The 25,564-nt window shown below is 27.3% G+C and overlaps 2 protein-coding genes across 5 annotated transcripts; both read left to right on the forward strand.

Moving 5' to 3' along the window:
• The first annotated feature begins 110 nt into the window (after positions 1-110).
• On the forward strand, positions 111-24,432 carry LOC107457296 (DNA mismatch repair ATPase Mlh1). Of its 4 annotated transcripts, none has more exons than XM_043044598.2 (17): positions 111-249; positions 3,041-3,172; positions 6,380-6,470; positions 9,304-9,476; positions 9,959-10,031; positions 10,206-10,340; positions 10,420-10,508; positions 10,742-10,854; positions 11,328-11,421; positions 11,801-11,954; positions 14,174-14,379; positions 14,963-15,048; positions 16,704-16,812; positions 16,902-16,965; positions 20,113-20,277; positions 22,450-22,653; positions 24,175-24,432. In XM_043044598.2, exons 2-17 carry the CDS (start codon positions 3,060-3,062, stop codon positions 24,331-24,333), a joined length of 2,028 nt encoding a protein of 675 aa, XP_042900532.1. In that variant the 5' UTR covers positions 111-249; positions 3,041-3,059; the 3' UTR covers positions 24,334-24,432. The 4 variants fall into 4 exon arrangements, with proteins under 4 accessions (XP_042900532.1, XP_071041706.1, XP_042900533.1 ...); XM_043044599.2 differs by having other exon boundaries at positions 215-261; XM_043044600.2 differs by lacking the exon at positions 111-249 and adding an exon at positions 264-348.
• LOC122269805 (uncharacterized) lies at positions 1,044-2,096 on the forward strand. Its single transcript, XM_043044623.1, has one exon. The coding sequence runs from the start codon at positions 1,044-1,046 to the stop codon at positions 2,094-2,096; it is 1,053 nt and encodes a 350-aa protein (XP_042900557.1).
• Positions 24,433-25,564: the final 1,132 nt, after the last annotated feature.

Raw genomic sequence — 25,564 nt, forward strand, 5'->3', positions numbered from 1 at the left:
TTGAGAAAAAATAAATATGAATCATCAAGAAAAATGAAAATCTTATTTAAGCTGAATCGAATTATTTTCACCATTCAAGTTCAAACTTATTGCTTGTTTAAAATGAAAAATTTAAAACCATAGCTTGTATAAACAATTCACTAATATATTAATATTTTTTTACAGTTAAAACTTTTATTCACTGCAGCAGACGACAAAACAAAATAAACAAAGGGACAGCGGCATTTTCATGCTAAGTTAAAAGAAAAAGTAAATTTATAAGTATTTATCTAAGCTGATTTAAATTTTAAAGTTGTATCACGCATTCTACAATCTAAAGCAGTTCGTTCTTTAAATTTAATGTCATTCGTAGGAAATATTTTTTAACCTTTATGCTTGATCAGTGATATATACATTGGTCATGATTTTTTTTTAAAATTCCCTTCTTGTTTTTTAAATTATAATGATATAGACATTATAATGATTTACGGAAATATTACGTATTTCATTCGTTTTTATGAAATATCGTAATGTCTTATTGGTTTAATTTACTGAAATCAAAAATGAATATTGTATATCAAAATATAGTTCTGCAATACTATTAATTTGAAAACATGAGTTTGTCACAAAAGAGTTCTTCAGATTGTAGTAAAATAATTAGAATAAAGTGCAGGGAAACCTGAAAGTTAATATTAAGAACTTAATTTATCATTTATAAATGAGATCAAAACTTTTATAGTGTATCTTGTTTGTTGACAGCTAAAATAAGTAATTTCTGTAGGAGTGCTATTGTAAATCCTTTATAAGTTAGCCGAAAATGAAATTTTATCAGGAAATCTATGATTATCGAATTTTATATTAGGATTTCACTGAATTGGTAATATAGTAACATTAAAACTAACTTTAATTACTTTTTGAATTAACCATACGGAAAAAGTGCTAAGTTTATAAACTAATAGGATTGTAAGAGAATAATATAACTAATAGGATTGTAATGGTATGACAAGCCCTCTTCTGGAGGTCATACCAGTATTACTAAGAAAATTCACCATCCAACTCTCCTTATGCCTTCTGACTGCATGGAGAGAAAGTACATGTTTGAAAGACCATTTGAAGTAGTTTTTCCTACCAGAGAAGAATGGGATAACAACACGATCGATACAAAAAATGATTATCTAATCTGGTATACCAATGGATCAAAGAAAGGTAACCTCTCAGGACTGGGGGTCTGTGGCTTGTCACCAAGATTCAACCTTTTTGAAGGTCTTGGGGAGTATGCTACTGTCTTTCAGGCGGAGGTACTTGCTATCGTAAACTGTCTGCAGATAAATATTAAGAAAGGCTACCATGATAAGCGGATTCTTATTTTCAGCGACAGTCAAGCAGCCTTGATGGCTCTTTACTCATTTCAAGTTAAATCAAAAATTGTTCTGGAATGCAAGAATCTCCTAATAGAACTGGCAAAAAGGAATAAAATCATTCTTATTTGGGTACCAGGGCATATGGGAATTGATGGTAATGAAAGAGATGATGAACTCACGAAACAGGGATCCTCTTTTAATCCAATAGGAACGGAACCCTTCTGTGGAATCAATATGAAGACTACAAAGAAGGCCATTCTAAAATGGGAAAAACAGGAGATGAACAAAGTTTGGCGCAATTCTCCTGGACAAAAACATGCTAAAAGCATGATCAGCAGGCCTTCTGCAAAAATTGCTTCTGAAATTCTTAGGCTCCAAAGATTGAAGATTCAAACAATTGTAGGCTTCATCACTGGGCATTATCATTTCAGGAAACATCTACATAGATTGGGACTTTTCGAACAAGAACCAATATGTCGGAAATGCCGTGAAGCGGTAGAATCAGCACATCACTTCCTATACGAATGTGATGCCCTCGCCCTTACGCGCCTCACTACCTTAGGCAATCCATATCCTAAAGAGCTTCACCTTAATTCCATTAAGGGGCTGTCAGACTATAAACAAGGTAGGCAACCCAAGACAATGGAACTAGGAAAAATTGGGCTTGGAGCATGGTACAAAATGCAACATGTGCAGAGGTGCCACATATCTGACAAGCTCAAGCAAGAAGAAGAAGAGAATAATATAAAAGAATAACCGTTAAAAAGTTTAAATTGAATATGTTAAGTTTTCTAATTGCATATATATTTTTGAACAGATATTTTAAGATATTATTTATAATAAATATTTGATTTACATCAATAACAAAATAAACAAATGTCAACCAAGTTTTCTAATTGCATATATATTTTTTAACAGATACTTTAAGATATTATTTATAATAAATATTTGATTTACATCAATTACAGAATATGAATGTTTTAAAACCAATGTCATAAATTCTATTATAATTCTGGTAACTGATCTCATTCTGTAAGTTGCATGAAGATTCCCATATAAGTTGCAATAATGTATCTATTTTGATTGGTGAACTATGCAGAGATGATTGTGCTTAAACCGGAAAAAATCCGGATTTTTTGCTAACCGTGATCCGGAAATCCACGGTCCAGAAGTTTCAAGAAATCATCGATCAAATTTATGTATTGAAATTCTTGTCGTCACATTTATGCATTGAAATTCTTGTATATTTTATTTAAAAATATTAGAAATCTTTTGTTTGGAAATATTTTTTTTCTGGTAGAATAATAAATGTGATCAGAGATAAAGTCCCGCAGGGATAAAATTTTATTTAAAAAACCAGGAAAAAAAGATATAATCTTTTCATCAGCCCGCACGATTATATCCGTAAAACAGAGTGCTTTTTGATATTGTATTGCTTTATTGATACAATATTAGAAAGAACTCTGTTTTACGGATATAATCAAGTGGGCTGATAAAAAGATTATATCTTTTTTTCCGGTTTTTTAAATAAAATTTCATCCCTTTTTTTCTTTCTTTTTTTTAAACTGTTGTTTGTTATATTTTTACTTATTATTTCCCCCTTTTTTCATATGTCTTAAATTTTTCTTTGTTTAATTCTTCATTTTGAACTTATATATAATTTTTATGTATTATTATTTATTAAAAAATTTCTATTTTAGTTCACAGTATTTTGCAATCATGGCTTCCTCTGGAATCATTAAACGACTGGATGAAACAGTTGTCAATAGAATTGCAGCTGGTGAAGTTGTGCAAAGGCCATCCAGTGCTTTGAAAGAAATGATTGAAAATAGGTAGGTTTATTAAATTCGTGAGACTCAATGCCATTATATTGACATCATTCAGTATAATTTTATCCCTTAAAAAATATCTATTCTTTTTAGCTTTCTTTTCTTTTTGTATACCTTTACAAGAGAAAAAAAATTGTCTCTGGAAAAAATTATTGAATTTTCTCTCTAATTGGTAGAAATTTTGATTTGCAATGAAACATTATGAGAAGAATTACAGTTTGATTCAAGTGCCTTTTGGGGTTGCATGACAAATAAATGTCTTATTATTTGAGTTTTGAAGATTTTTGTGTTATAACAAAAATGCAAATCAATACATTATAAAAGTATGTTATAATGTGCAAAAAATTAAAATTTATCATTTTTTCATACAATAATTAGAAATGATAATTAAATTTAATTCATTGAATTTTTTAGAATATTTTTTACCTTATTTATGAGTTTGTTTTCTTCTAAGTTAGATATAAGTAAAAAAAGCATGTTCTATCATTAAAATTCTCTGGTCTCAGGAAGTTAAACTGAAATAAACGGTTTTTGTTGTTTTGGAAATATTGGTGACCACTATCAATAATTATTTCAGTTTGTTAGTTACTTGTTTATAATGTCTACCAATTCATTTAATTGATGAAATGAATTCAAAAACTGAAGTTTTTTTAAAGGTCTCCAAATCACAAAGATTACCCACAGTTTGAGACAAAAGCTGTTGACAAGGGTACAAGCATACAGAGTATATTAGCTCGACACATGTTGTAAATCATTAAAATGTGATTTTAAATGTACTACAATGTGTGTGGCTAATCCTTGAAATCTGTCAAATATATTCCTTAAGATTGTTAGAATCATCCAGGCTTTAGAACATACAAATAAATTTATTTTAAGAGCTTTTAAACTTTTTATGAATTCACCTGTTTGACGACATTTTCCTTGATGAAAATTATCGAAATCATTGCTGTATTCTCAGTTTTTGTTATTTTTTATGAGCTTGTCTAATTCAGCGTTGGGGTATTTTTTAAAATTATAAAAAAAATTAGGCCACAAACGGTTTTCATTTTCTCAAAACTGTGGCTTTCCTTTAAATTGAAGTTTTGTGTCATTTATCAGAATAGACATACAGGGCAATGACTAAAGATAAATAAAACTTAACCTAACAGTCATGAATAACTGTTGTAAACTTATGAAAATAGCGAAAAAGCATCATTTCATGACCACTTACAAACCTGGCCAAAGTCATCTGAATTACCCCTATTGTATTTGTTCAATAGTTTGCCAGAGTATGTCCTTCTGTACAAGTGGTATGTGTCATACTCAGGGATGAGATTCTTCCTCGGATTCGTGGATTTCCGCTCAGCTTTTTCTCAGATTTCTCCATTTTTCCCGCTAATTTCCGCTGAAATTTATTTTTGCACAAGTTAAAATATTTTATGAGGAATTTAAAATCCGGATTTTTTGCTAACTGTGATCCGGAAATCCACGGTCCAGAAGTTTCAAGAAATCATCGATCACATTAATGTATTGAAATTCTTGTAGTCACATTTATGCATTGAAATTCTTGTATATTTTATTTGTATATCGCCAAATTTTCCGCGGAGCGAAATTATTGAAGCCCTCATTCCTCCCTCTGAAGTTTCTCTAAAAATCATTTCCTTGGGATAAAACTGGTTGACCTTTATACAGAGATGAGATTTTTTCGCTTTTGCCTTTCGAATTTCAGCCTTTTTATCAAAAACTCGGATTCTCTAAAAGTTTCGTTTTTTTTTAAAAAATAAATATCCCCCTTTTTTTTTTTTTGAAAATTCAATCGTTAAAATAAAATAATCATATTTATTTACGATTTTCAAAGATAAACAAAAAATTCAAACTACATCCTAGCTGCTAACCCACCCTTCCGTATTTTTACTTATTTTAGCTATTTTCTCTTCACAGAAAATAAGATTTTCCGTATTTTTATTCGTCCGCCGGATAGCTCGTATTTTTGCAATTCAGACGTCATGACCCTGTTGTCTGGCGTGAAAACAAAAAAAAAAATGAAATAATAGAGGTGGATTTGGGGTGAAAATATTTAATTGCTCATTCACTTAATCTTGTAAATTTTTATTTATTATGTCTAAACAAAAACAATACAAACAAGCCTTTTAGAAATCCCAAGTCCAGTCTCTCGCGATTTTAATATCAATCATCGATTTCGTATTTACCTGATTTAAAAGTTGCGCTATGCGATTCTTATTTATGCTATTCAAACATCGCACATTATGATTCTTAGTTACGAGATTTAAAAATCCAATATCGCGTTTTGCATTTTTGCATTTTTAAAATCGCTATTTTATTATCAAACATCGATTTTCGTATTTACCTGATTTAAAAGTTGAACGTTGCGATTCTTATTCAGGCCATTTAAATATTGTATATTGCGATTCTTATTTACGAGATTTAAAAAACCAATGTCGCGATTTGTATTTACGAGCTTTTAAAACCCTATATAGCTATGCGAGCTTAAAATCCAATGTCGTGATTCGTTTTTGCGGTTGTAATATCACGCGATTTTAAAACTATGCATCTGGATCTAAAAATTACGCATCATGATTTGTATTTTCACATTTTTCAAATTCGATGTAGAGTTTCATATTCACGTGATTTAAAAGCCTCATATCGGGATTTATAATCACATGGTTCACAAGTTTAAAAATCACACTTTTTTTGTCAAATTTTTGTTTACATATATATGTTCTTGGATTTCCTCTTTTTTACTTTCTGTCTACTCTCATCCCTGCATACTCAATGAAGCCTTAATTTTATATTGGTATATATTTCTTGAAAAGTGAGCAAGAAGCTGGTGGTTAAAACTCTCACAACTTTCTTTGACTAATGTGTCCGCCACTTCATTACCGTGTATGTTCACATGTAGTGGAATCCACTCAAGTGGACATCTCGTTTCTACGAGAACTGTTTCTACAAATGTTTCTAAGTCTTTAATTAAAGAAAGATAGAAAAATTTTAAAATTAGTTCCTTAAGACAAGTACATACAAGTAGTTGATAATTAGTTTTTTATAAAACTAGTAGAAATGAAAGAAAAAATAGCAATCAGCCTTTCAAATTCGTGATAAATTTCCTTATTTTGAGAATTATTATGATTATTGTTCAATATAATATCATCAAATAAGCATTTTATGATTTTATGAAAGAAAAGGATTTTTTATTAATTTTTCCCTTTTTAGCTTGGATGCAAAGTCTACCAGTATTGTAATTACAGTGAAAGGAGGTGGAATTAAAATGCTACAAATTCATGACAATGGTTCAGGAATAAAAGTAATTATATTTAATTAATTATTTTCTATCTCTTGTAAAATTTGTGACTACAAATGATACTTTTAGTTAAAGTATTTTGTTGTTTAAACTGCTTTAAAGCATAATAATTAATTATTAGGAGGGCTGGCCAAAATAGGGGAAGCTTGCTCTATTAGTTTTTATGCACTATTTCTTACAATGTTATTGAAACTAAATAGGAAATAATAGTTACATTCAGGAATATACTTTGAGGGCTCTGTTGGCATATTTTATATTTATGTTTTAAAAATAGTTACCCTCCAGCAGTAATTTGTGAAAAGCATTTTATAGTATTTAATCTAACATTAAGAAATCCACAAGTACTGTAAAGTTTGATGATAAAAACATATGAGTTCAATAAAACTATGGTAGTAACATTAATGTTTTAAGCTTATATCGGGGGTGATTATATTCCAGGTGAACCCCCGAATTCCGGGTTTTTCATATCATCCCTCCAGGTTTAGAAAATAGGAACAGAGCATGTGATGTTTTTGCGGAATTTCGCATATCTCATGACCATTGATTCGCATTATTCCGCGAATCAAAACTTATAACCCAACTAAATTTTCACTGCAATCTAAAGTTTAAACTAAAAATTATTTTTACAATTTACATTTTGAAACCTTCACTAAATTGCATTAATGAGGCATTTTTAATACGCGTGACTCTTTCAAAATTTTGATTTTATTATTTTTTTTATTTGTCAGATTTTTATCGTTCTTAATTTGTAAAGCTACATAAAAATCCGTTCATACCTCGATTCATATTCACACAATTTTAATATCAAACATCGATTTTTGTATTTAGATTTAAAAGTTACTCATTGTGAATCGTATTCACACGATTTAAAAATTGTACATCGTTATTGGTATTCACGTAATTTAAAAATCCAATGTCACAATTTGTATTTGCAGGTCTTTTAAATCAATATCGCAATTCGTATTCATGCGAGTTTAAAATCCAGTATCTATATTCATATTCACGGGATCTAAAAACCATGCATCACGATTCATATTTTCGCGATTCAAAAATCCAATATTGCGATTTGTATTTTCACATTCTCTAATCAAATATCACGATTAATATTCTGAGAATTTTTTAAAAACAACACTGCGATTTGTGTTTTTGAGTTCTTAAAATCGATTATTGTGATTCATATTCTCATGGTTTTAAAATCAAATATTGCAATTCTTGTAAGAAATAAGTTTTCTCTTAAAAATGTTTGTTCAAAAATTATATTAAATATGAATAGTATACAAATTTATGTTTTTGCACATAAAATTTTTAAAGTTTTTCACTTCGTGTCACTAATTACCCCTGCATATTTTATGTTTAATGTCAATTCCAATAGATCCTTCCATTCCATGAAAATCTACATCAAAAATTTTATGTGGAAAAATTGGAAAGTGTCCTTTTCTTCCCCCTATATCTCTGGAAAGTTGGGGGAACATTTCAGACAGACCCCGTGAAAAGGCTGGCAGAATTTAGACTTGTGGTGGGTCATGACTGTCTTGCGCACCACCTCCACTACATTGGTATTTTTACGGGTCCGATTTGCCCACTTGTAGGAAATTCGAAGTAATGAATAGGAAGCACTTGATGGGATGTTCGACTACAGAGACTCCGAAGTGAAAAGATATTGGGGTGCTAGGCATCTGCTAATGAGTCGTTGACTTTTTTCTCTTATCTATTTCATTTGCATATATTCTTCTTGTTAAGAGTTTGTCAATTTCTGCCATTGGAAATACAAAAATAAAAAAATTTCACAACCTATTATATGTTTCAGTCTTTAACATATTATATGTTAAAGTATTATTGTTTGGGTTACTGTGTTATAGAAAAGTAAGAAAGAAAGAAAGAAAAATATTTAAAGAGCAATTTTACTTTCCCTTTAATTTTTGAGGAATGCCATTCTAAATAGAAGATGGAAAATCAAAACTGACAGTAAGTTTGCAAATTACTTCCATTTCATAATATGTATATATATATATACAGGGGTCTGTCCAGGCCGAATTTACTACCGTTTAGCGGTACCTTCACAAATTCAATTTCAGGTAAAACGGTAGTTTCACAAATTCAACTTTAGGAAAAACGGTAGTTTCACAAAATACTTTTTCTTAAAATTTTATTTTTGTATCCCTTAAAAAACGATAAATCTATATTTTTACCATGTTTTTGTATTGATTTTTTAATATAATTTTTAATTTTTCACAAATTATGTCTGAATTTTCACAAAATAGGTACCTTTCAAAAAAACCCAGACAGACCCCTGATATATATATATATATATATATACATATATATATATTATGCAAAATGAAAATTTTTGTATTATTGATTTATAACTATCGAAACACAAATTTTCAGCATTAAATTAATAAGTCGTTTTAAGGTCTTGTTTAGATTTTTTTTTAATCATGCTACTTATTTTTATTTACTTTTAGTATCAGTACATGATTACTGAAATGAATTGCTTCTGTGAATCAAACATATTACTTACAAATAAAGGTCAATATAAATTTTGCTTTGTTACAATTAGATTATTGCAATTTTTTTTTTCCCTCTTGCTTCAAGCATGATGTTTTTCAGTTTTTGTTGTCTACTATCTAATAAATTTATCTTCTCTGATTATTAGTTTTAATGAAAAATTATTTGAAATTCGATTAAAACTTTTTGCTCTGCTGTGTTGAAATGTCAAAAAAATATTTCAATTAAGTCTTATAAGCTTTAAAATACATTCATTTCCCAAAAATTTGTTAGATGGATAAAATTGAATAATACTTACTTGAACTTGGTATGTGTCTTAAATTTTTAGAAGGAAGATTTGGATATAGTTTGTGAAAGATTCACTACTAGTAAGCTTGAAAAATATGAAGATTTATCATCAATAGCAACATTTGGCTTTCGAGGGGAGGCACTAGCAAGTATCAGTCATGTGGCTCATGTAACAATTACAACCAAAACTGAAGATTCTAAATGTGCTTATAAGTTAGTTCTCATTTTTTAAAGAAAATTTTATGTTACATTACATTTGTGTTTTAATACAAGTTATCCTGCTTGTTTAGTGCACATTTTTAGAATAACATTTATTAAGATTTTAATGCATATATTTTTTCCTGTTTTAGTAATTATATTTCTGGTTAAATGTTTAAGTATTTCAATTCCTATTTTAAAAAAATTCATTCTGTGAATTTAAAATTTTAGTTGTCATAAGCTTACATTTTAATAATTCAGTGTAAATAAAGTAATTAAAATTTTTTTGTGCATGAAAAAATTTATGTTTATCTAAAATCTTAAAAAATGTAAGTAACTCTTTTTGTTTTAAACTTTTTAAAGTGATTTTCTTTCTTTTTTTAAAATTGTCGTCCACTTTAGTCATTATTTGATCAGCCTGTGTTAAAACTTAACATCTTAAGTTCAACTCTTTATTTAATAATCTTTTTTACTTTCAATTATATATAATTATTTAGAGTTCAATATCGTGATGGCAAGCCTCTACATGCACCTAAACCTTGTGCTGGAAATAAGGGAACTCAAATTTTAGTAAGAATTTTTCTTTTCTAAAAAGTTTTTGAGTTTTTATTTGTATTAAAAAAAAGAATTTTTAAAATTCTAAGTTATGAAAGATAAACTTTACTCTTTATTTATATGGACTTGTTCCTTTTTATTTTTTTATATTTGATGTTGAGTTATAGACTAATTGTTTTTTCTTTCTAGGTCGAAGATCTATTTTATAATATGAGTGTGAGAAAAAATGCTCTGAAAAATGGCTCTGAGGAGTATGCAAAAATAGCAGAAGTTGTTGGGCGCTATGCCATACATAATTCTGGTATTGCATTTGCCTTAAAAAAGGTATTTTCAAGTAATGATTTGTTAAATGGGTTAACAGCAATTATATATATTTTAACAATATTTCTATATTATTTTGAAGCAAGGAGAAGGAGGCAGTGATATTCAAACTTTGAAAGATGCATCAGCGAGAGACAATATTCGAACAATATTTGGTGCCAATGTTGCACGGTAAATGTTTTTTTTTTATTATTAATATGTCCTCTTAAGGAAAAAAGACTTAAATTTTGTCTGCATTATATAAAATGAATATTAATTTTGTAGTAGTAGGAAGATAATAAAAATTCATGCAGTACACCGTACAGAATGGACGAGAGGCTACTCTAATTTAATAACTTATTATTGTATGTAAAGATGAAAGGTAGAATTTTTGTGTATGTTAATTATTGGTTTTCATCTTTTAGTGAACTTCTTGACTTAGAAATAGAAGATTCAAGATTGAAGTTTAAAGCTAAAGGTTTAATATCAAATGCAAACTATTCTGTAAAGAAATGCTCTTTTCTTCTATTTATAAATCGTAAGTTTTTATGCATATTTTTTTCTTAGGCAATTTGTTTCAGATTACTGCCAAACTTCATTCAGTTCAATGCATATATTTCAGTTTTGATTAATCAAGGTAATTTTGAAAAAAACTTGCAAAAAATATTTTTTTTGTCTCCTAAACATCGAATCTTATTTTTTATATATTTCATTACTAATTGTGTGTAGTTATATCATTTTTAAGTTGCTGTTATTTTATTTAGAGGTTTTTACTTTAGTTTTATTTATATTGTGCATTTAATGAATTTTCTTAATGAATTTTTTTGTGCAATTTTAATTTAGAGATAGTTTGACTATTTTCATAACAAAATAGTTTAGCTCATCCAATATAACTTTTTGTATATTTAATGCTCCTAGCTGTCATAGTTTTATTTTGATACCTAAATAAATGTATGAGTACCTAAATATAATATCAATGTGTTACTATTAATCATTGTTTCTTTTTTCTAGATCGATTAGTTGACAGTTCACCAATGCGAAAAGCTATTGAATCTGTATATGCTGCATATTTGCCTAAACATATGCATCCTTTTCTATACTTAAGGTTTGTTACATAAGTAAATAAATAATTGTTTTTAAAGTGTATATTTCACAGAATGCTTATTAAACCATTTTTACTTTATTATTTGAATTAAATGCTTTTTTCAATTACTTTTTCTCAAATTTTTTAAATTCTATTTTATAGTTTAATTCTTAAAATGATGTCAATTAATATAACTCGCTTCATAATTTGCCTTGCATATATTTTTTAAATAAACTGTAAAATATTTAGTAGTAAGACTAAGTTTTTTAATAATGCTCTTCACGTAAAAGCAAAGGCTCTATTAAATCATTTTTTCTCATTAGTAATAAAGGAAGGCTTTTATTATTTATGATACATTTTTTCTAAATAATTGTTTCATTTACATGTCATATAATTTTAGTTTAGAAATTGCACCTCAAAATGTTGATGTAAACGTCCACCCTACAAAACATGAAGTTAAGTTTCTAAATGAATCTGAAATATTTGAAAAACTACAACAAGCAGTTGATTCAAAATTACTGGGTTCTAATACTTCTCGAGCTTTTTTAACTCAGGTAATGAATAATAATGTTTTATTCTTTTTTGAAAATAGCTTGTTTAATTTAATTTCTTTATTTCATCTTAATCTATCTAAAATATCAGTTACATTTTGTTTTCAAATTATTATATTTTGTCTTTGTTCAGTTATTTATGATTTTCAGCATTTATTGTTAATAAAACTTAGTTTTTTCTTCAACTTTGCATATCTAGAGGCTTTCGTTAATTTATTTTTCATCTGTAAATTTCTGCTGTATGAGAATGTATTTAGTTTAATGGTTATAAAAAGCATAATTTAAACTTTTGCTTATAAATATATTTTCTGATTATTAAAATTTAAGATTGCAGATGCATTTGGTATATAATTAATACTGAAGTAGAAATTCTTTATTTTAATTAATAAAAGAAAAAACTTTCTTAAGACTCAGAATACATTTAGCTGTTCTTGGAGTATTTTTTTTATTGTTATTATTTTGAAATCTTTTTTTTTCTGTTTTTCCAACTCAAAGATCTAGAATTTGTTAGAAACATTAGGGTCCTCTCTATAAAATTTTCACTTTTAATTTTTTACTATAATTCTTATTTACAAAAGATTCCTGTAAGAAAAAATTATTAATTCTTTTATTTAAAAAAATTCTGACCATTGAAGAGCCACGGAATAATATATAATCGCCATTTGCAAATATATAATTCTGATTGGAAAATTAAAAGCATATTTTTATTTTGTTTGTGTACTATTTTCTTTTTTTAGTAGTTCTATGCTTGTAATATACTATATTTCTATGTAATAACACCATTAAAATTGTTTTTTAATATATTTGAATTGTGCCATCTTTATTGACAGTAATGGTATCTATGACATTCTGATTATTCTAAAATTTTTAGTTTTCCTTTCTAAGGTAACATTTTAAAATTTTCTTTAATTTCTGTTTTATTTGTACTCAGCAGTAAAAAACTAAATCAAGTCTCATGAGACTGTATTGTCAACCTATGAAGTAGAAATTTATCTAAAGATGCTCTGAAATATATTGTTAAAAGCAGCATTGCAAAAACTGAAATCTACATTTATTAATACTTTTGTGAGGAAAACATGACTCTGAAAATGTATTAAAAGATTGGATAAAAGTATTTGAAAAGCATGGCTAAGAGTGGATTGTACATCAAAATATGAAGTCTGTTCCATTGTTATTAATTTTTTAAAACTTTTATGCATTGCTAATCTAACTCTCTGGGTATTGTAAATATTGTGTGTGTGTGTTTTTTTTAATTACTTGATACAATATATTTTAAAAGAATCATCTCTAGATCTTTAAAAAAATACTCACCAAAGCTAGTTATAAATTTAGTATTTTTTTAATAATAATATTTGGACAATATAACATTAGTGTATCCTCATCGTGCAAGTTGAAATAATTACGTGTAACACTTAAGGTATATGACTGGGGGAAAATCTTCAATTTTGTTAACTGGAAACGACAGCGTGGATACATAATTAAAATGCCACCAGAAAAAAATATGAACAATAAAAGTAATAAATCTTTGAATAAGTACTCCACAAAAATGAGTATTGTGGTTTCTAATTATTTTATTATTTTATTCATATAAGATGCTCTATTATTTTTTGGCAATTACACAAATTTTATAAAAAAACGTTGATTTTGAGATAATTTTTTTGCGCCAACACACATTACAAAAAAAAAATTATTATTCTATGAAGCTTTGTATGTAGGTTTTGTGTAATATTAGCTATGTTTTGAACTAAAAGCTAAAGTCTAAGTGTGAATTGATTGTTTTTCTCATGCTTTAAGCAAGAATGTTATTCAATTGAAGTTTTTGTAACAATATATTTCACTCTATTTCATTGTATATTTTTGATACTATTTATATATTTTAATTCAAAACCCAGGTAACCATATTATTGATATAGAAAAAAAATTATTTTGATATTTATGTGTTACAATTTGTTGTAGGGCTGTTAGCGTGACGTAAAAAATTTGCTGAATTTTTATGCTGAAATTTGATTTGATTTTTAAAAAATATTTTTACAAATTTTGAAGTTTACTTTAGATCTAAATTTTTAAAACCACTGCTTACCACAAATAAAATTTAAATTTTAATTAAGGTTGTTTTTGGAAAAACTTGTACGTGAACCCTGTTGGATATCTTAATTATATATATATTTTTTGGTATCCAAAGACTGATATAGTTAATTTTATAATGATTTTTTATTGTATAGACATTACTACCTGGAGCACCTGTCACTGTTGATGACCAGTCAAAGGAACCTACAACATGTCATGATTCTTCAAAAGACAAAAAAATTTATGACCACCAACTTGTCAGAACTGACTCTAAAGAAAGGAAGTTGGAGGCATTTTTTTGTACACCTCCTTCTGAAATTACAAACCCATCAAATGAAGAAAAAGGAAATGATAAAAAGAAGTAAATTATACAAATTTCTATGTAATATTTATTAATTATGTGTTAATAATTTTATGCACATGCACAGCATGGAAAGATTATTTTAAATGGTCATATTTTGCAAAATTTTTAATAAATTTTTTTTTTTTGAATTTCGCAAATATTTTTGTTATTAATTATAAATTGCTTCAAAAATGTTATTTGATTTTATGAAGTATTTTTCTTATTGTAGTAAGAAAATTTAAAAAAATATATTAGTTTTTAAAATAAATTATATTTGTGTTTCTATGAACATTAAAGCTAGGCTTACCAAATTTTATGTAGTTATTGCTATATTTTCTGGCAGAGGGTGTTTAAAGAAAGAGACTTGTTTTCCTGCTTGTTTATTGCCGATCTCTCAAACTTCTAAACGCTTTAAACCTTATTGATAAATGTGAGAAATCGCTTGGACCTAACCACTAGTAAAGTTATAAAAAATTCTCTTCAGTATTAAGATATTTTAAAATATGTCAAAACTAAAAGTGGCTCTTCCATTATTGTAGGTTATTATATGTGCTTACTTGGGAGAGTATCTCATTTTTCAATACAAAATTATTTGTTATAGTTGTGATGAAGTTCCACAAAGAGTTGAAATACAATTAACGAGTGTATTAGAACTTCGGGAGGAAATAGAAAAAAACTGCCATGCAGGTAATTTTTATATAGTATTTATACTGAATTTTGAGCTTTTTTATTTTTAGTGACTGGTTTTTATACAACACTGCTTAACAATTATGTTTCAGTAAATTTTGCTTATTGGACTTTTATATTTTAAGAAACATTGAATCCTCAAAAATATCAGGCTTTGTTTTTTGGTTAAATTCAAACTTAGGAATTTTAGATTACATTTAGACATTCTAACTTGAAAGTTCTTATTTTAAGTCCATTTTTTTATTAATATCGTTTGTAATGTAAATTTTTAGTCATATTTCTAATACTTTCTTAAGTTATCAATTATTAAAGTTATCAATAACCAGTTAGTCGTAAGTTATCAATTATTTAAGTTATCAATTATTATAATTTTTTACAATTTACTATGATCTTTCAACTATTAAATAAGATCCCAACGAATTTATTAAAAATTGACTAAAAACTTTGGAGAATTAAAGATAATTATAAAATGTTTTCATAAGAAACTATATTGCTAACCATAACTACAGTACAATATCCCATATCCGATTGAACATTTGTTTACCAGAAAGGTCTATTTTCTGGACACTTTTTAACAATTGAGATAAACCAATCACTTTTTCTTTTACAAGGCAAAAAAAAAAAAAAATCTTAATGCTTGCTATCTGATAAAAGAAAGGTATAAGTAATAAAATATTTTTTTTTTTATTTATTTTTATTTTTAATTTCTTTTTACTGTTTTTTTGATAGCTAAAGATTTATTCTGCTTCAATAAGCACACTAAAACAGGTGAAAAGATTAGAGCAGTTAAAGAAAAACATTCTTGAAGAAGAAAAAAAAAACTATAAATATAAATGAAGCTGAATATTAGTAATGTTTGAAATTGTTATTTAAATTATTTGCTCGGACCCTAGAATTTTATTTAGAAATAACATTAAAAAATCATAGAAAAGTTTGCATTTTAGGTTGTGTAATAAGAAGTTTTCATATGATTACAGTAAAAAATTGTCCCTGAAGGAATCCTCTGCTGCATTTACCATTGATTTGTCAGCCAAACCCTGTCACCCCTGAGTTATAATTTTTGTATTTGATAGGTTGGAATCATATGCTGCTTTTAATAAAACAATGAAAAATATTTGATTTTTTATTTCAAAACAATGAATTAATTAAGCTAGTGAAAAATTTTTGATTTAATGAAAAAAGGGCAATAACTAACCAATTTTGTTTATCTTTTCTGTTTGAGACAATTTATGTAATTTATATTTTTGCATATTTTGAATTATTTCTCTGGTTCTTTCAACCTTGAATTATCCAAGTTTGACTGTATATTTCCAGAAATGAAAAGAATTTTTTTTATTTTTTATTATTACATTGTTTCTGTATATTCATCAGTGGTTATGCTCAAAAATGTTTTTAAAACTCTCTCTGTTTATTTTCTTCCAACAGTTGCGTTTTGCTACTCAAAGATTTTAACAACTTATTTAATGATTTTACAGTCTTAATTTAATTATATAACTATCATCTTTTATTCTTAACCATATGAAATAAATTCCCTAATATAGAAAAAAAAAGATTGTTATTTTTAAATATATCTTATGTCTAGAATTATCTTAATTATCTAGAATTTTGTTACATCTTTGTTTCTAGCATTTAAAAAGAGGCTTTAAAACTTACAGGTTTGCATGAAATTCTGCAGAATCTGACATTTGTAGGTTGTGTTGATCAAAAGTATGCTTTATTTCAACACAACACTAAGCTTTATCTGGCAAATACTCATGAAATAAGGTAATACTTATTTGAAATGTTGTTTTTCAATTGGAATTGAAAATTCTAAATTAGTGTAGCTAAAATCCTTTCACAAATTTTTTTTCCAGCAAAGAACTTTTTTATCAAATTATGCTGAAAGATTTTGGAAATTTCGGTGCACTTCGTCTTTCTGTAAGTAGTTTATATGTCCTTAAACCTTTTTGCAAGTTTTCTAAAATGGACCATATATTTATACATTACAACCAGAAATTTATGTGTTACAACAGGGTTCCCATGGGTCAGGAAGAACCTGAAATTGTCAGGGAATTTTATTTTAACACGAAATATCAGGGAAAATTGCAATTTTTTTACTAAACCTGGAATATTCCTATATCATACCTGAAAAATAACCAATCTTAAAGTTGTCAGTAACAGTAATTAGTTATTGAGATTCGAGTTAAATAATTCTAACATCTATTTCAATTATTTGTTACAAAACTTTCATATTTTAGTCAAACTGAAATGTTCCCTTCCTCATTTAATAATATTTTTTTGTATAGAAAATCTAATATTTCACATTACAAATAAAAGAATCGAAGTTTTCTGATAAAAATATGGTCTCAATTTTCTTTGAAATTTACTTGGAAAAGTCAAGAAATTTTTTTCCTTCTCAAATTGAGTGGAAACTCTGTTACAACCAGCTGTATTGCAAAATTTTTTTCTCATTGTAACTGCCGTGGGAAAGTTTATTATTGAAAGTTATGCATTTTAAATAATCATGGTCGAAGCATTTAGAAATAGTGTTGCTTGTATCTCTAAAAAAAATAATCGTATTTCACTATTTAATTATTTTAATCTTCAAAAAGTGCTATTGAAAAGGTGCTGTTAGTATCTATGTAAAAGACCATAACTATTTCCATATTTAATTATTTGTGTCTTGAAAAAGTGTAATTAAAAGGGACCTTTTTTTATTTACAAAAAATCATTTTATTTCGTCATCTGGATGTTTGTATCTTCAAAAAGTAAAGGTGCTACTTTTAACTATACATAAGCTTATTCTATTTTCCTGTGATTGTTCCTATCTTAAAGCGAATTAAATTTAACACTTATTTCATTTTTAAATGTCTGAAATTTTGAATATATATATATACATATATATAAATAAGTTCAAAATGAAGAATAAAATAAAGAAAAATAATAGACATATGAAAAAAAGGGGGGAAAATAATAAGTAAAAAAATAACAAACAACAGTTTAAAAAAAAAGGATGAAATTTTATTTAAAAAACCGGAAAAAAAGATATAATCTTTTCTTCAGCCCACACAATTATATCCGCAAAACAGAGTGCTTTCCGATATTGTATCAATAAAGCNTATATATATATATATCAAAATTTACTGATTTAACTACAGTTTTTTATTTATATATACACACTGTATTCAAGTGATAAGAAAAATGGGCAGATTGAACTTCATAAAAAAAATTGTGTCAAGAATTTTTTTTTAATAAAAGTACTTTTAGATGTGATTTAATCAAAAAAATTTTAATACCCATTTTTCTACATATTTAGGAGTTCAAAGAACTGTAAAATGGAAAAAATTAATGGTTTAAGAATTAGCATTAATTAATTATTAATTAACATGAAATATCAAATATTGCATTTTAAAACTGTAGGTTGCACCTAAGATAGTAATGTGGCAATATGAATATTTGATATAAAATTATTCAAGATATATTTTTGAGAAAATGGAACCCTGTGGGGGCTAGAATATTGATGTTGTCAACCTTCATCTATCAAAAGGTAACCCAAGATAGAACCGAGTTATTCTGTCTTATATGCTCGATATACCAAATAGCGGGAAAAAGAATGTTTCATAATTTTACCTCACTCAGTTGTTGTGTGGACTTGGAACTAATAAATTAAGGGTGAAACATTTAGACATCTCCCAAATCAGTTAGAACTTGCCACATTTTACTGGAATCGGAGATGAACTTAGAAAGAATTATATCTCGAAAACATTGAAACACTCCACACACATTAATCGATACACGTACACTATTTATTTTCTGAAGCTCAATGAACAATTAAATTGGGATGTGCAAAGTGCCATCTGTGAACTGTAGGATTAAACAACACTAGTGAATTGTAATATTCCAGTGATATTTACACTACATTACTGCCCCACCACAATTTTATCTGAAATAAAATTTTATGAATGGATATTACTAGTTGATTCATTGCCGATTTGCAAAAGATCGGGAGAGCTGTATTAAGTTCCCCGGATTTTGAGTGCTGGTCGTCAGAGCTGTATTTAGTTCATGGCTGTGTACATGGTCGCTCCTGATTTTGCTATTAGCAGTCGAGTGTGTATAAGCTCCAGTGGTATGTGATCGAGACTGAATATCAACAGGGCAAGGAACGTGTCGCAGTCACAGATAGCAAGTCAACTGTTCAATGTGTGCCATCCACTGAAGTAGGCGTGTTTAAATCAAAACAGGCGTTACTCTTAAAATATGGATGATCATATCAAATCTGAAGGTCATCAATGTGGGGGGAGTATGCTATTGCCTATGCAAACCTATGAAAAGGTACCCCGGGATAGAATTGTAACATGTCATATTTACTTGCAAATTGGAATTGATTAATTGTAGTGGTAGACACCCTACAGTTAATATTATGTATTTAACACTATAATATTACTATTCCAATTCACTAGTATCTAAGACGTGCTAGATCGATTTTATCTTGGGGTTCCTTTTGGTAGATGAACGTTGACAACACTGGTATTCTAGCCACCACAAACCCTTGAGGAGATATACCTCTTAAATAGGTTATTATGAAATGGGTCAGAGTATAAATACTTCACCTCCAAACAAGATGACCCAGGTTCGAATATTGAAATTAACTGGTCAATTTTGACCACAATTATAACATGAAATATCCCTAGTGTCATGGATTATGAGTATCTTCTTGCTGTGGAGCGAACCATGGGAGGTTTTTCTCTTTATGAAATACAAATACTTGTTACTTTCAGTAAAAAATTCCTCTGGGAAGGCAAGTTCTTGCTACAATGCTAAAACGAGGAAATCTCTTTTCTTTTGTTTGGATTTAAAATTACAAGGCTAAGGTTGAACATTGGTAGAATCAAATTCTATATAGATTGGCTGTCTTAACAATGATGGTTTTTAAAGAGATTGTTATAGTTCTGTAGTTTTATGTAGCAGAAGTGGGTAGTTTTTGTAAAAGAATAAATAATTTTTTTTAAAAATAAGTATGTAGGTACACTTATTTAAAAAATAATAAATATAATAATAATGTATGGTAATAAATATTTTCAGAATCCAGCACCGATTTCTGAGTTAGCTATGTTGGCTTTGGACAACGAAGAGAATGGGTGGACAGTGGCAGATGGACCTAAAGAGGATTTGGCTAAATATGTTGTGAATCTCTTGAAGTCAAAGGCACCCATGTTGGATGAATATTTCTCTATCGAAATTGATGAGGTAATTACAAATTATATTTAAATTTTTTATTCATATTTGTAATAATTGATGTTTACTTACAATCCATCAAATTTGTATTAATTATATATTTTGAGGCTCAGCTATTAAATAGTATGTGAAAATTCTCACTTTAATAAGAAACCTAAACTGTCAGTCAAGATTTTTAATTTTGAAATATTAGTACCTGCCATAAGTATATATAAAAAAAAATACATTTAACAAAGTGAGCAACATTTTGAAAATTTCAAGCCCAAGTTGAGTTGATTTTCTTTTTCAATTATTTTTTCTTTCAAATTTGGGGGCCACTCATTACCCATTCAAATGCTGTAACACCCATTCAAATGCTGTAACACCAAATGCTGTACCCATTCAAATGCTGTATAAACACTTGTAATATTATAAAATACTCTATCGTTTTTATAGGACTACATACATTTGGGAGAGCACCAAATATTGAAATAAAAACAAAGAGATTTACAAAGGTATAGCTACAGTAGCAGTGTTTTATGGCATAAAAAATGGCATTAGAAAAACAAAATCTGGAAACTTTTGAAATAAATACTCAAGCTATATTTATTAAAATTTCTGGCCTTACAATTAAAAATTGTTTAAAAGAAGCTAAATCAAAAGAATAGAGGAAGAAGTCGTAAATCAGTGACCCAAGCAAAAAATTTTACATTTACATAGGTGCCAGATAAAAAGATTTAAAAGGGACCCGGACTTACTTTTCAATGCATGATTATATCAGGTTGGAAAGAAGCTAAATCTATTGCCCAGGATGTGATAGGGTTGAGTGACATGATATCGAGGTTTTATGTGCCCAAAGATGGTAAGTAAGTAAATCATGCTCTCTTTACATATAAATCAAAAGCAACTGTTTAATGTTAGGCAGGAAATGTGCATTTTTAAATATTCTAGCCAAACTGGAACTTTTGCTTGCACTTCATGAAAATAAAAACAATTTTTAAAAATGTTAGTAGATAAAGTATTAAAAACACTTTGGTGACAGAAACCATAAAATAATGCAAAACTTAAAAAAACAAGCATTTATTGCAATAATAATAATACAAATCTTTCAACAAAAAATTAGTACTTTTTAAGCACTCAAAAAATATTTTTAAGCACTATATACTTTAACAGAAGGCAAAATAATTTTCAGACTTTATATGATCATGATGAAATAACTAGTTTCTGACAAAAAAACTCTTTTCTTTATCATATTAGCCATTATAAAATGATCGAGAGATTTTTCGATTCGATATCAGAGGGTGAAAAATGAAGCCTGAAATAGAGAATATCTAGCAAAATGCAGCAGTTGCACATGAGAGTGCAATAATCTCACCAAACCCAGCTCAGTATCTGCACATGCAGACTCGCAAGTATTTCATCAAACATGCAAAATGATTGACGCTTTCATACGCTATGGACCGACGGTACACCGAAATAAATTGTGGTTGAATGAATTGTGAAAACTTTGAACAATGTGAAAAGCATGCTTTTGTATAATATGTGGCGAAAATCGACATAGTAAAAAAAAATTCTTATTTTCGAAAAGGGAAAATTGAGCACTTTTTAAAAACACCCAACAAAAAAAGCACATTAAAGGGCTTTTAAAAACAAAAATTTAAAATAAGCACCTTTAAGTACTTTTTAAAAATGCTACGAACCATGTAATATTATATCAAAATAAGGTTTCCAGCAGAAATAGTTTTATGGGTGGAAAGTGGGTGACTCAGCCTTTTTTGTTGTAAAAAAAAGAATGAAATTGCATCGTTTGATTTCAAAACACTTCTACATGTTGCTGAATTGAGACACAACGATCTAACCGTACAAACCTCAACTTAAAACACTGAAACTTACTCATTAGCCTTAAGTATTTTATCGTCAATTGCTAAAGGAAATCCTGCGCCCTGGTTTTTTGGGTTATCTCTATTGAAGAGAAAAATAAAATTTGACAGTTTTTGAATGGCTTATCAAAATGTTTCTGAACTGTTGCATTCATGGGATAGGGTGCCTGCCATATTTTTTTTGACAGTTCAACGAACTCAACAGTCTGGTAAGTTCAACAGTTTTCTGTTAAACGAGAATTTATTGATCATCCTGTACTGTTAGCAGATAATTTATGTTACTAATTTGTTTTAAATGAATGGCTTATTTAATTTGATCCTACAGGAGGGGAATTTATTGACCTTGCCTTTACTTTTGGATAACTATGATCCACTAATGATGAATTTGCCAAATTTGATTCTTCGATTAGCCTCTGATGTAGATTGGTCTTCAGAAAAAGAATGTTTCAATTCATTCTGTCGTGAAATGGCTTCTTTCTTTGCAGTACCTAATGAACGTATGTTTTTAGAGAAATCAGCTAATAGCGAGGTAAATATAAAATTTTCCACTATATTGTTTATTTATTTACTTTTAACCTTTGATTTCATACAATTTTAATTCAATTTCTTATCAAGTTATTCAAAAAAAGCAATAAACGCCAAATTAAATTATTAAAAATAAGAGAGATATATATCTCTAGGGCTATTATGAATAATTTGTAACCCTGTATTATTAAAAAGATAGGTTAGTTTTGTAGTTTTATTGGAAACCATAAATGTTGAAATATTTTTCATGAAAATAATATTAGATGTTTAAATGAAGAAATATAGGGTGGTATTTGTTTGGCTGACTCAGATATTCATTAAAAAAAACAAAATAAATAAAAGAACAGAAAATAGCAATTTTGCAAATTTGAAATATTGTTGGTACGAATGATAGTCAGTTGTGTAACTTATTTTGTTTATAATTAAGCTAAATTTATATAAAGTACCTAAGTAAAGTGATTTATTGTAAAATTTTACTTTAAAATTATCTGTTAACTTTATATGTGTTATAGCTCTATGGGATTCAAAAAAAGTATTTTTGAATTTTGTTTCAATACATATTTTCCACATGGATTTATGTATCTATCTGAAAACAGTTATATATTTTCAAAACAGATCTTTTCCTTAGAAAAAGTTTAATCTTAGGTAGAGCTTTAATTTATTTAGAATAACTGGTAATATACCAAGTAAAAATAGGAATCTTTTACCTTTTTCACTTGATTCTAGTCCAAGCCTTCAAATGATTTAAATCTCAGTAACACAATATATTCTCGCAAAAAATGTTTTGGTTACAAATGCATTTACAGTAAAATTAAAGTTGCTAACTTTTTAAAACTTATTTGTGCTCATCATGTATCAAATATGGGCAGATCAGATTAAGCAGTTTTTATTTTAATTTATAACTTATGTTATGTTTGGATTTTTTGAGTTTTAAAATCAGAAAATTCTTTCCAATTATTTGAAGGTATTGATTAAAAAGTAAAATTTATTGAAATAATAGGAGGCTACACACATCAAATGGAATCAATAAATTTTGTTTAAAAAAATTTTTTTTTACTATTTAAACAATTTGTAAAACATTTAACTTTTGTTTAAAAAAAATATATAGTTTTGGCAGGAATTTAAAGCAAAGGTAAACTTTAAACACAACTTCTCATGAGATACCAAAATTCCAATACTCTTTTCAATACTTCTTTTGTATTCTCTTTTCTCGGTAATAATTCAAATTTAATAAATATGATGTAACAAATGTATTAATATTTAATAATAAAATTTATTTTGATAAATATTCATTTGAAGTACTCTTTTAATTTTAAAGTAGTGAATAATATTTCAATAAAAAAAAATTATTATCTTTTCTTTTTTTTTTCTGCAAAAATATTCCTAACTTTCATTTTTCGTTAACATTTATAAAAATAAAGTGTTGTACAAACAATAAATTTTATTTTATTTTAAAAAGACGACTAAATGCTTTTTCTTTTTTGTTTTAAATAATTGAATAAAAAAAATTTTTGGTTTATTTTAGGAGTCTTCCGACAGATCATTAACAAAATGGACTGTTGAACATGTAATTTATGCAAATGTTAAATCCCAACTTCGACCACCAAATAAGTTTTCTACTGATACTTCGATCTTACAAATTGCCAATCTACCTGATTTATATAAGGTCTTTGAAAGGTGCTGAAAACGATTCTTAGTAATGAAAGTGTAAATAATCTTAAACAGAAACTATTCCTGGTAATGAAAGTGTAAATAATGTAAATAAACTTATACAAAAACACCAGTTCATAGTTTTTGTTTTATTTTTATGATTGCAAAATTAGTTTAGCTCCAAAAATAAGAATAAGCTTGTGTAGCAAACTGAGATCAGAAAATCATTGAAAAATCAAATAGTGCAAGTGAAACAAAATTAGATTTCTTTTAACAAATGCTGGTAATATGAAATTACAAGAAGGCAACAATTATTGTAAAGGCACAGTAAGAATAGGAAAATGCATACATTAACATCACAGATTGTTAAATAATATACACATTAAGTCCATAATTTTGTTATCAATATTAGTATATAATCTTACCTTAAAATAAATTATATACTCAGTATTTATTATAGTTAAACAACTAACCCCCTAAACTTTAAACAAGTTTAAATTGAGTTTTCGCTTCTATGTATCATTCCTTTCTAATAAAATGAGGATATAATGATTTGCTCTGCAGGTATAAAATTTGATAGTGGGTTAAAGTAATATATTTTTTGAGCAAAAAAGTCTTAAAAAATACTTCAATTTCATTTCATTGGTAAGAAAACGTTTAAGTGCAACTTTATTTAGTAGTTTTTTTATGTGTGATTACGCAAAAAATTTTTAAATTTTTTTAATTTAAAGTAATCATTTGTATTATAAAAAATGTGTTTGAGGTCAGTTGCTTCAGAAATATTTTATAGATACATATTTTGGTGAATAGCATTATGAATTGATAGGAACTCATAAAAAATATTTAAGGATGGTATTCTCCAAAAAGTGTCTATACATGTTTTAAAACATAAATAGCCAAAATTTATAGAGTTAAAATTTAGGTAATTATTTCATTAATAAAATTTTCTAGCATAATGAGTCTGTTCACACTTTTTCTCACAAATCCAATATTGGCAGAGATAAGCACAACTAAATGTGCTAGATTTATTTAGTTTTAAGAAGATTATTAATGTTAACAATAAATTCTATAACAGTATTTATATACCATATTTAAAAAGATAAATTATTATTACATAAGAAGAGGGAAATAGATTTTTGCTGAAATTTTTAATACAACTATGAATGATCATTTTATTGTGTTTTAAATTAAAAGTGGATCAATGTATCTTTAAATATAGATCCACATGGCAGCAAACAACTCAAAATGATTAACGAAACAGCTTT

The sequence above is a fragment of the Parasteatoda tepidariorum genome, chromosome 9 (assembly GCF_043381705.1).
Source record: "Parasteatoda tepidariorum isolate YZ-2023 chromosome 9, CAS_Ptep_4.0, whole genome shotgun sequence".
Taxonomy (NCBI): Eukaryota; Metazoa; Arthropoda; class Arachnida; order Araneae; family Theridiidae; genus Parasteatoda; species Parasteatoda tepidariorum.

What these genes read in the sequence shown, in the direction of transcription:
- LOC107457296 (XM_043044598.2), top strand. Translation starts at nt 3,060, where the DNA reads ATGGCTTCCTCTGGAATCATTAAACGACTGGATGAAACAGTTGTCAAT. An exon ending in AGAAAAAAACTGCCATGCAG is followed by an intron (nt 15,049 to 16,703) that starts GTAATTTTTATA and finishes TAAAACTTACAG; the next exon opens with GTTTGCATGAAATTCTGCAG. An exon ending in TCGGTGCACTTCGTCTTTCT is followed by an intron (nt 16,966 to 20,112) that starts GTAAGTAGTTTA and finishes AAATATTTTCAG; the next exon opens with AATCCAGCACCGATTTCTGA.
- LOC122269805 (XM_043044623.1), top strand. Translation starts at nt 1,044, where the DNA reads ATGCCTTCTGACTGCATGGAGAGAAAGTACATGTTTGAAAGACCATTT.